General features: G+C 40.7%; 1 protein-coding gene across 2 annotated transcripts in view; it reads right to left on the bottom strand.

The window, feature by feature from the left end:
* Positions 1–11738, bottom strand: part of LOC108034102 (uncharacterized) — a 33864-nt gene extending 22126 nt beyond the window's left edge. Inside the window, exons 1-2 of one of the 2 annotated variants that reach the window (XM_017108876.3) lie at positions 11600–11738; positions 8900–9365 (exon numbers count right to left, since the gene is read on the bottom strand). In XM_017108876.3, coding sequence (XP_016964365.1) covers positions 8900–9092 — 193 coding nt within the window. In that variant the 5' untranslated portion in view covers positions 9093–9365; positions 11600–11738. The remainder of the gene's footprint in view (positions 1–8899; positions 9366–11599) is intronic. The other variant, XM_017108877.3, reaches the window with a different exon arrangement.
* Between the last annotated feature and the right edge of the window lie 657 nt (positions 11739–12395).

Raw genomic sequence — 12395 nt, 5'->3', positions numbered from 1 at the left:
CAAGTCGAGGCGCATCGTTATCCTCCGTTTAGGGCCCCCTAAATTTTCACCTGGTTTTCGCTTTCCCCTAACTTATCTACATCTTAGAGTTGCTGCTTTATTCCGCGGAATTAATTTCAAATGAGTGGCTGACTGTCATTATATGGAGTCATATATGAATAATAAATGGGAATGCATTCGTCTGGAAATCTTCGATTCGCTCCACTCCCAATTTTCGCCCACATTGTTGTTAGGTGTAAGCAAAACAGAGCGAACTACGTGGTTGGGATTTTTATAACCAAATCAGGACAGGGCCACCCACCCAGTGAGATACAGCTGCTTTTTGGCATTGCTTTTTATTGTTTTTTATGATCATTTGTATTCATCAATTTTGTATTGATTCGGCTGGGGGAAGCTAAGCAGGAAGAGGAAGCGTTTATATGCCAAGGCAGCGAAAGGATAAACAAAACTTGGCAGAAGCCAATGAATTCTGATGTTTTGTTGCCCGTTTCGCCCTTTTCCCCCATTTCTCCGCTTTCTCCGCTCTCACCGCTTCTTGGCAATTCCGCACAGCATCTTACGAATTTATGAGCTATAAAAACATCTGCCCGAACGGACTTCCCCCTTTCCATTTCCACCCCTCTTTATTTTCCCTGTGTGGTAAGGACAAACAAAAGTAAAGTGCTCCACTTTTTGATTACTTTTTGTTATTGTTTTTATGATTTTTGTTCCTCTTACTTTGCTTTTATTTTACATTTTTATATTACTTCTTCCGGAGTTTGAGTGTCCCTTCATTTCTTGCGAATTTTAATTAGGCGCCAAATGCATAATAAAATAGATATTTGTCTTGATAGATGGGGTGCATATGTGGATAGGTTTCCCACAAGACGCTGACAGTTGAGTGGGTTGTAAAAAAGGCGTGCTAAAAACTCCTCTAAATTGTTAAGGGTTTGTTTATGGAGTTACAAAGAAGAAGCAGTAAAAAAGATACATAAAGTTCTATAGATGGCAAGGACTGGCCATTCGATTTCTTTAATATTAATTTTGTATGATATTGAATGAGAATCTCATTACCTCATTGGCTTTCAAATTTAAATATTTCGCCTTCTCTTTGCCCATTTTAAGTAAAAGAAAATTCGCGCTTAATGCAATTTATTGAATTTATTAAGTTCAGCACAGACAAATATGGATGGTAATTAACTTTTAACCAGGACTGAGAGCAGGCTGAGCAAAAAGTCGGCAATATTAAATATTTAATAAAGCTGCGCGCGCATATTAAAATTGCATTAAAAGTGTCAGGAAAAGGCCGGTTTTTTTTTCCTCCAGAGCCGAATTAATCCACGAAAAGCCAAGGGGGTGGGATGAGCGGATAAAGGAGATGCCGGTCTGCGGTGGAAAAGCGAATAAAAAATTGAATATGCACCCAACGGAATAACTGAATTCATAAAACGCATCGCAGGCGAAATGAAATGCGGCAAAACTGAAATGTTAACAGCGGCAAAAGCCGAAAAGTAGTTCGGCCATTTCCCATGGAAAATAACGAAACGGGGGGGCGTGTATAAATAAAAGAGGGCCAAGAGACTTTTCGGCGACATCAAAGTTATTGACAGCTGTAAAGTTCGGTGTAATCTCTACTCCCATTCCCGCATGGTAAAACGTCAGAATTCAATTAAAATTTCATGATATGCACAAAGCAGCAAAAAGCAGCGACTCCAGAGGGCGTAAAAAGTAGAAAAGGAAAGTTAAGCAGGCGGCGGGAAAGCGGGAAAATTTCCTGTCATAATGAAAGCAGCTGCATGCCCACTCACACGCGTGCACTCTAGCACACACACGCGCACACACTGAAACGCTCATCGAGGCCATTGGCAGTTCCCCCGCTTTTCCCCACCATTATGCGCTTTTCCCAGCTTTTCTCTTTACTTTGTGCCGAAAACTGCACACAAGTGCTGCGCATTTTCATATGAAATTATGTATACCCTACATGGTTAAGATGGCAGGAGTGTTTTCAATGTAATGCTGTGATATAGTCAATGTCTTTAAGCATATGGAAAATCCTACATAGCATTGTTGTTATTTGTTAGTAGTAAACTTTACCTAAAAGTTTTTTTTTATTTAAAGAGTTTATTAAAAGTTTCTTACAACTAGAAAAAGGACATTCAGTGACCACTCTAGCCGATGCCAAAAGTACTTGCCATGACAATCAAAATTCTTTTTCTCTGCTTGCTATTATTACTGTTGCCCATCTTGAGCATCATTTGTGCGGCGATTTTTGTGCTGAGCTCTTGGTTTTTGCGACAGCGAGAAATAAAACGAATATAACCATTAAAATGATGGTTATAATTTAGCTAACCATTTCGGCCGGCATTGTTTTGTAGCTGGGCCAGCTGCTAATGCGGCTTTATTGTTATGGATGGGACAGTGCTCTTTCTGTCTCTTTTTTACAGGACCCGTGGATGTGCCCATGTGCATGTGGATATGCAAATGGGTATGTTAACAGGATGTTGCAGCATGTTCGTCATAAATTCTGTTGGAAAAGCGTGGGCCTGAGGGCCACAAATCGACCATCTGCAGTGACCTTTCAACTGCCGCCCATAAAACTGTCTCTCAAACAGCGCCCGCCATCCTTTTTGGGCCACTTTACAACTTGAAGACCATGGAATGGACCGAGGAGCGGATGCGATAAACTTAACCCATCCGCCCACTCAGTGGAGGCATTGATTACCAGCGGCCCAAATAAATTACGAGAGCCCAGTGCTTTCTGGTCCAGTCGAATGGCAAACTTTCCCCTGCAACTTTCACTTTGGGCAGAGCGAGTCGCGGAAGGGAGGAAGCAAAATCACCCGTCGGAGCCGGAATTTTTCCGCTCTATTTGCGCCGCACAGTGACTGCCAAAAATCCACTGCAGGCACCTAACACACGAAAGGAGACTCGAGGAGATAGGTAAAGTTTTGAATGCAGAATACCCTTTGATTTAGTCTGAGTGTTATTTACATTGAAATAATACAAAATGAATTATTACTAAGTTTTGAAAAGTTATAAGCCAACTAAAAATTTATTTAAAATGAATGCTACTTATCTCCATTTTGTTTTATAACTTTTAATAAATAGATGCTTGTTCTTAAATTAAAAACAAAAATTATTATTTTTTTTATATTAGGGAAATGGTCCACATCGCAAAAAAAAAACTGAATATTCCTAATTTTTTCAACAAAAATTACACTAAATATTTGTACAACTTTGAAGATCACTTCCTGCACACCACCGTTTGATGGGCCCTAAAATGTAGAAGGAAAAACCAACTTTGAGCTGCCATTTGCCATTTTCCAGGGCCATTCTCGAGAGCGTCTTGGCAGCGATGGGCGCGTGACAGGCGGGGGGCGTGGCAAATGATGCGTGAATAAATCAGCTCGAGTTGCAGGCACATGTAAGTAATGTTTCCTTGGCCAGACACGAGCCCATCCCTAAACTTCCGTGGGAATGTGTTCGAGGAAATGACACAAGTGAAAATATTTCAAACACTTTGGCCGAAGTGAGCAAGGAACTTTCCCCGAGTGTGATTGCGACTGTGATGGTGTGGGCAGGGGCCATCGATTGAATTGTCTTTACGCTTTGGTGAGCGGCTTACACGACTTAGCCAAGGCTCAGATTGTGGGTGTGAGCGTCTTATTTACTCACACACCCCCACTTTCGCCGGCCAAGTGTCCCAAGCCTTTACTTTCGCTTGCCTGCACTTTCTCCTAATCAAGTGCTCTCTTCCGCAGAGTGCATAAAACGTTTAAAAATAGCTAGAAGGTCAAGAGTTTATAAGCAAACTGAACATGCCATATATATTTAAAATGTCTGTAAGTGCACCATTTTTCACAATTTCTTAGATTCTGTTTAAATCTAAGTTTTAAATTATATTACGCTAATATTTTGTATGCTTAAAAAATAAAATGTTTCATATAGCCTGTTCGAAAACACTTTGCCCTTCTCGATCCTGATTCAAACCAGATCCTGTGACCATATTAATCTCCCATTCCTTATCCCGATGCCACACTCAGATTTCCCCACTCGACTTGCACATTTGATAATTTCTGACTGCGAATCCAAATCAATTTGCTGGCCATCAACGCCCCTGAGGTTGAGGTTGTCGGGCCTGACCTGGAAAGCCTTTTAGCCCAACATTTGCCTTTTCCAACGGCCTCCGCACAATTTCCTCCCAATTTCCCGCACCATCCTGCGGATCCTTGACTGTGCTGATTATTTTATGCCTGGACGGACGGTCAGGCGGTGTCATGTTGTAGCCGGCCCCTTGGATTTTTTGATAAATTTTCCATATCGTTAGCAGCAGCAGCTGATGAGGTACGAGGGGTTCTGGACAAGGACCCTTTCGGAGTCCGTTTTAAAGGGTGTTTTTCCCCACTTTGCCTGCTCTTTTTTTGCCCTGGCTAGCTGCACAATTTGTTGTAATACAATATTTTGGCCATTAGCAGCCAGAAGTTGGTAACAGAACAGAGCAGCCAAATGGCCACTGACTTTGTTTGCTGTGCAATGTTTGCCTGCTCCTTTCCTGGGGTCCTGCTTCCCTTGCTCGCACTTTGAACCTTCGCACATGCCGCAAGTGGCGGGTGGAAATTCGAGGAAACTGAGGTGCAGGATATCGAGTTCAAAAACAAGGGTTAAGCATTCCTTTCGCAGTGGGTTTTCTGATATATAAAATAAATCAATAGTGTAGTTTGCTTATTAAAGTCCTAAGTATCGCTTTCAGTTCAATGCTCCCTGACATCAGACTCTGTCCTTTATTATAATTTAATACTGGGGCTCACATATCGTATAGATTTACGTTCATTATGTACCAGCTGTTGTTATATATTTTAAAAATAAAGGTAAATAGAAGTATTCTATTGATACCTCTTATCTATGCGATTTACCCAGTTTGCTTGGGGACTTTTCTGGCTTGACCCAAACGTAATCTGACCAAGTTGAGGAATTATGCTTCGAACATTTTCGGGCACAAACTCAAACATCTCCTTCATCTTCTGTTTTGTTTTTTTACCCTCCTGGCCCCAGTCGCTGACTGCTTAATGGAACGTAAAGTCTGCATGATTAATAGGCGTCAGTGGGTCGTTCGTCTGAGCCTCGTCAGACATTAATGCCAAATCCTACCGAAGCCCAAAAATATACACTTTTTGTCCCCTTCTTCTACGCTCTAATGATTTCAATAAAGCTACGCAAAAAAAATGACCAAAAGAAGTCAACACACTTTTATTTTGTTTCAATTTGCTTAGGGGCGTTTTCTAACCGGATTGGACCAAATTGAACCAAAAAAACTGGTTTCCAGACTGTTTGTCTTGCCCTGTGACTTTGCGAGTTCCTTGGCTTCCTTTTCTAGCGTATTTTTAATGTATTTTAATTGAAATGGGAACATTTTCTATGATTCATACCAGGCTACCACATAAAAAATCGATTTTACATTAAGCTAAGAATCACTTTTTATAATAGCTAATGAAATTCTGTCGTGAAAGCCTTACTTGTCTTTAGAAAAAGTTAGCTAACCTAAATATTTATTTAATGATCATTTTAGACTATGGCCCAGACCTTAGGAAAATAAACTATCAAGGTATACAGATTCCTGCAAACAATTTATTACGTATACTTAATGCTTATACAAATGAAACACCAAACACATTTTATGCAATTTGTTCCATCAAAATCTGTCATGTCCAACGAAAAGTGCGATGAAATGTCTACGAATGCTTTGGATTACAGTTGATGCTCATTTATTTGAGTTTGAGGCACCTTCACTACCTGCTGCTTATGTCAACGACAATAAATAAAAGCGGGAAAAACAACAATGAGCAGAGAAAATAAAAACAATCGAGGGGCTTCCATCAATTGGGCAAATGCAGAGATAAACTTCAACAAAAGCTTAGTGGCTCAAAATGTTTTTGTCTGGCAAACACAGGACATTGATACGTCCACGTGTGTGCTTGTGAGTTGTATCTATTGCAACAATCTGTGTGTGCGTGTGTGAATAATCTAAACAAATACAAAACAGGAAAAAGAGCACCCCCACATCCTCACAGCCGCACGGAGACTCAGTTGCCTTGGCCATTGTGGCGACACAGTTTTATTTAAACAAAAGCCTACTTGAGCTTATGCTCAGTTTGCCAGCAACAATTCAATGCCATTGGAATTAGTATAAGTGGGCGCATGTAGCCCCTAATGCCCACATATGCATCATCTGCTGAGTAGCTTGTGGGTTGGATAAGTTTTCTATGGCAGTGCGAGGAAAATAAATTTTTTCACATAAATAGGGGTTTTCTGATCCCCAAAATATTTGCTTGGCCTCGTAGGAGTCCGGCAAAAATAAATCAGCTGGGTTTTGATCTCAAAATCTAGCAGCAGAGAAAATATAGCATACTTTTGAGGTGAAACATACCACTGAAAAATCCAGCCTCTTTGCTTTGATATATTTCCCAGAACTTAGCAGAAATTGTAATCAAAGTTTGGCAGCTCATCACAAATTGAAAGCCGAAACAAAATGAAATTCACATCAATTATCGTAAGCTGAAAATACAAGTAAAAACACAGCCCTACCCCATGCCATATGATTATTTTTGACCTGTGTCGATGTTTTCCCTCTCTTATTTCACGTGAATTGAGTCAAGGGCAATTTCCACGGTGGGTCCGACGTGATTAATGGGAAATTGTGTTGCCGACTAATGAGGAAGGTGGGCGGCAAATGGGCGATATGGATATACACGTCCGTAATGTATATTTGCAAGGAGCAAAGCGAAAGCAGGTGGAGCTGTTTTATTTGCGTTTAAGCCTTGTTCTTGCAGAAATTCGATGAGAACGAGCCGAATTTCCAATGAAAATTTAACGAATTTCATATTTACAGTTAGCCTGCGGTGGGTGGGCCTTCATTTGGGGGGCGGGGCGGCTGTCAGAAGCAATCAGGCTGCAGGCGCTGCTCGGCTATATCAAAGAGCGTATTAACATGCAAAGCAGGGCCCACAACCAAAGTCGAAGTTGGAGCTCAAAAAATAAGAGGCACTAGGTGTGGGTTGCGAAAAATATCCAGAAAAAAGGAAAACAGACTGAAAAATAAAGAGACGCGAACCTGACTTGCCACAGAAGGCGCAACAAAATTGAAAACCATTAGGATTAATGTTTAGTTGAAAGATTTGCGCGTTAAGCCATTTTTGCATGGCTGCCCTCGGCTGCCTTCGGCTGCCTCCAATTGCTAATGTAGTTTATGTGTGGGCAGGGGGATGGCGCGGGAGTAGCTTTGTATCTTTGTAGCTGGATGGCTCTTTGGCTCCCGGGGAGTATCCCTAACGCTAACTGACGTTGGCTTCTGCTGCGGATGCTGTTACTGCTGTTAGGCTTACGGCGAGACGCACAAACGACATGTAAAATGTGACATTTTAATGTATGCAAATGAGACGTTGAATTAAGCCAACGCACCCACACAGGGATGAGGGGAGTGTCAGGGGGAGCCGGGATAGCGGAAGAGAAGGATGTAGGGAGCGCACAAGGACCTGCAGATCCCCGCTGGTGTACAAACATTCACTTGGCTCCATATCCGTTTCCGCCGCTCAGCATTCGCCAGCTCTGCTGCGCCCTTTGTGATATGATTTGAAAATAATGAAAAGACAGTCACAGACCTTCCCCGCAGCTCTGGCCGCCCTCCTACTTTTTTGGCCACCCCCATTGGCAACCCCCTCACGTTCCTGCCCCGGCGGAAACGTCAACTTAACTGGCCTGAACCCCAGAAAAATGCGTCGAGAAATAACAACACCAAAGATGATTGAAAATATTATAGACTAGGGAAATATGAACCTAAGTATACCCTTTAAAATTATTACCCTCTAAAACTACATAAACCTACATCTAAAGCTACATAATCTAATGCAATAGTTCTGGTCAGATACTATTATTTATAAGGTACATCTACAATTTTTTTCTGGTAAGCCTGATAATTATATATCTTTGCATTCAATTTTGAAATAAATGAGAATAATAATGAATTTCAACTATATTACATTCAAAAGCTTTTGGCTCTCAAAAGTTGGTCCAGCAGTTCTTGACCTTAAAACCCAACAACTACCCTGCAAAGTCATGGAGTACTTTAATAGACAAAGCAAAGAGAACCTAAAGTGTGGACTTCTTGACCAATTTATTAATTTCTATTCCATCTGCGTCCCCCAATTTGTCCTTATCGGCTCTTTTGTCCTTCGCCAATGGACTTGTTCGATTGTTTTGGACTTTGGCTTTCAATTTGTTGATTGTTTTTATTGGGATTTTCCCTGGAATTCATTTTGAGCGCACTGGATTTCCGCCCACAGAAACAATGCTGTAAAAATGTTTGATTATGAAATGCGTAAACTTTTTGCTTGGCTTCTGATACCCCAAGAAATGTTGGGAAAACATTTATAATATTTGTTACTTCACTTGAAAGTTCTTTGCAGAAGGAAAAGCATTGTTGATGGTTCTTTTGTTTGGTGAAGGGTTCTCTTGAAGAGGCAGTAAGAAATATTTCAAGGCTATAAATAGGTTTATTCGACTATGAAGAGATGCGGAAAAACTGCCTCAAGAGCTTATTTAGATCGTTTTCGGGGCATTTAGCTCTTAAATGCAGAGTTTTAGTTGGACCAATTAATCTCTTTTAATTATTAAGTTTTCATTTCCCATTAAGCATAATTACAAGTGGACTTTTCCCCTTATTTTATCTCATGGGTAGACTTGTATAATTAGACCCCCTATTTAAACTAATGCCAACTAAGGCACTCATTTGCTACTAGTGTTTGGATACACCCCACAGGCAAATACTTGTAAATAAAACAGAAAAAGTCCAGCATTAATTATGAGCAATTTAAAATGTGCCCAAAAGAACCTTTTACATATTCAGAGGGAGAGATTTATAACTCACCGATTAGGACTAGTATCACATGTAGGATGTACCAGATCTGCAGACTCGTGGCCGCCGTCCTTGCTGTGGCCGATTTCCTCGCCCCCGGAGCCTGTTGCTCCGCCCTTAGGGGCTGGTGGCATTGGTGGTGCTCGGTTTTATGGTGGTGCGGCAGCTGGTGCTGGGTGAAGGGATCCGGATCCACTGCACACATCTTGGCCTCCGTTAAATGCCCCAAATGAGCCACGCCCGCACGCACTAATGTCTTTATTAATTTCGGTGTGAAAATTTCACTTATTTCATTTGGACATTAAGTTGTTGTTCTGGGGGCTCCCTTTTTAGTGCTGCTGCCTCTGTGCGGTAATAAAATGCTGGCTATTAATCACTTTTAATCGCGACGCGAGCGAAAACAACGGAAAAGTTAAAGGCAAAAACTATTAAAGGACCTGCTGGCCCCCATTTTCTTCTTCCATCATATGGAGCGGCACTGCAGTCAAGTTAAAGACATAAATTTTCAAGCATTTTGGGCCAAGATTAATTGCACAGCAGCCTTTTCTCGGCTGCGGTGCGGGGAAAAGCGCGGAAAAGCGGAAAAGCAAAGGAAAGACCTAGCCACATAAATTCAAAATCTAGTTCCCACTCCCTGCTCAGCCCCTTGGTTGATTTAGAGCGTCAGGAAAACGCTTGCCGGGCAATTGAGTTGGTGACTTAAAGTTCAAGTGGCAGCATGGGTTGGAGGTTGTTAAAAAGGGGTTCCAACGAAAATTGTTAAATACAGAATTATGCACATGGTGACCACGATTAATCAAATGGGCAATTAAGATATTTCGGTTTGTTGCTGCATATTTATGAATATCCCAAGTTTGGCTTAGAATTGGTATCGAGAGCAACTCATACATCAAGATGCGAAAATTATGACCTGATCTCAGAAATAAATTATTTGGGAATTTACGGGCAATGGTGTTATTTGTTTCCTAATTATTATTTTATTAATGACTCCAATTAACCTGTGGGGAAATCGAACAGATAGCTCCCATTATCTATGAGAAACCGAATTTATGTCCTTTTGAATTGTGATCAGTGCAGAATTTAATACCAAATGACATATAAAGCGAAAAAGTAAGTAAGAAGCTTGTTTAATGAAAACAAAAGACCCTGAAATTTCGGCTGAAAAATAATTCTATACTGACAACACGCAGGGATAATATTTAAGCCACTCCCTTTTGAGCATTTATTTTTATGAAAAAAAACACATCCGCACGTGTTTTTACTTGTTACAGGGAAATCTCACAATGGTCATGATTTATGGGCATTCACAAATCGGTTGACAACACGGACACTTAACAAATATTAATAAATATTTATAAATATAAATACACTGACATGCCCTGACAGCCAACAATAATATTCAACCTTTGCGCTTATTTCCCATTTTTTCATATTGCTTTGGACATTCCCCTTTGTTCAACGTCCACAATGGCAGAATAAACATAAACAAATAGCTAAAAAGTCAGGTGCAGATAATAAAGCAACAACACCAGGAGCTGTTATTATAATTACAGCAACAATTAAATCGCGTACGCCCGCAAAACCAACAACAATGCCGAGGGAGCGCCTAAAAATATTCAGCGCGAAATAAATGGCCAGGACCCGGCCCTCTATACAGGACACTGCATCTACTCCAGCCCGCCCAAGCAGCATAAATTGAGGCGTTAGCCAGGGGGGAGGGGGAAGGCGGGAACAAGAAAAAATGACAAAATATAATTAAAGATTAAAATGTTCTCCGGCTGAAGGCTAATTTTCAAGTCGGAATTTTCGAGCGGCCTCTGCAAGTCAAGCTGTGTCTGGGTGCTTATAGGGTCCTCTGATCAAACAGCTGACAAAATTATAAAACGGAAATATTGTAGCTACTTAGAGATAGGCGACTTGAAAATTTACGATTATATGGTAATTTTTATTTAGAAATAACAAAGCATACTATACGTTCGACTGGAAGGCATATATAGTATATGTTTTAAAATAATATAATATATTCTAACGTATATGAATTCATTAAAGATCCTAATCAAAGCCCTGCAATTTTATTTTAAACTATACTTATACATAAGATTTTTAAATAGTGTAATAAATATCAACTTATGAATTCATTAAAAATCATTATCAAACCCCAGAACTTTTATTTAAACTTTGGACAGCATTTATGCTTTTAAATTAACTATATCAGGATGCTTAAAATAAATCTTGATATATGTAAGAACTATTATATCCTTCTCTTTATTTAAGTTGGTTTTTACTAATGTTAATCCATATTTTTTCTAGCTTTAAAGGGTTTTAGAGGCCATATAAACCAACTGATGATGCCAGAGTTGGCCCTGCCTTCCGTCTGGTTCCTGTGGCCCCCACTATTTTGAACTTTGGTTAGTTTTGGGTCTCCAGGTGACTACTCCTTGTGTTCCACTTTTCGCGCTTTAATTAACCGCAACCGCAACAGTTTTCCCAGTTTTCTCAGCTTTCCCCAGCAGGAACAACAAACGCTTGACAAATGTTTTCGGCACGCAACAAATGCGGCACTTCGGGCGGAGATTTTGAATTTTCCCGGCTTGCACTGGCTCAGATTTTCATCGGAAACGTTTCTGTTACTGTTGCAGCCACACTTGCACTTTTCATTTGAATTTGTGTGCTACGACGGGGGCTTCCCCCTTTTTGTAAACACGATATTACTTTTAGCGGCCGCTCGCCCCTCACACACAGGGCTGGCGAGCGTGCGTGATGTTCGTCCGACTCAGTTTCGGTTTCGGGCTTCAGGGCTCCTTCACAGGGAGGGTTAGGTCCGCGCGCGGCAAGGTGACGTGCGTTCGCCTCGAAGTGGAAATCGCGACTAAAAAAAACTCAAGTTCGCAGCGCCCAGCAGGCGGGTGGCGCCATCGCGCGGCCAAGCCGGGAAGCAGCCTTGGCGGAACGTCCTTCGCTGAGAGAGAGTGAAAGCTCTCTGTCGGGGCTTTGCTCTCTGGCTTTCTCCCCTTCGTTTGTTCCATTGCCAAACGGTTCAGATAGCACTGGTACAATTAACAGCAGAACTTTCCTATAAAAGTGCTGGATGTCAGGGAGCTAACATTCGGTACAGATGTTAACACAAGGTACCACAAAAAGCCTGCTTAAAATAAGGTTAATAGCTCTGAAATACATGCTTATTTTATAAAAACAGTAAGGCTTTTACCTTTTCAAATTACTTGTAAATTAAAATAACGAAATCCTATCCTATCTATCGGGATGTGTTCACAATAACTAATAGAAATTCCAATTCCTTTTCCAACTTTTTTTTTGTTAATTACAAATGGTTGTGTTTTTATTTACCACCTAGTGCAAACCAAACTCTAAATTAAAAAATAAAATACATAATATAGGTTTGTTAACATCAGTTGGTTATTAACAGCCCTTGCTCAGCATTTTAAATTCTAGAATGGAAAATAATGGGAATTTATTTGTAGCATAGAAATAACTTAAAATTATTATTTAT

This window comes from Drosophila biarmipes, chromosome 2L (genome assembly GCF_025231255.1).
Source record: "Drosophila biarmipes strain raj3 chromosome 2L, RU_DBia_V1.1, whole genome shotgun sequence".
Taxonomy (NCBI): domain Eukaryota; kingdom Metazoa; phylum Arthropoda; class Insecta; order Diptera; family Drosophilidae; genus Drosophila; species Drosophila biarmipes.
The sequence above is the reverse complement of the archived record's forward strand: the minus strand, read 5'-3'. Positions and strand labels throughout refer to the sequence as shown.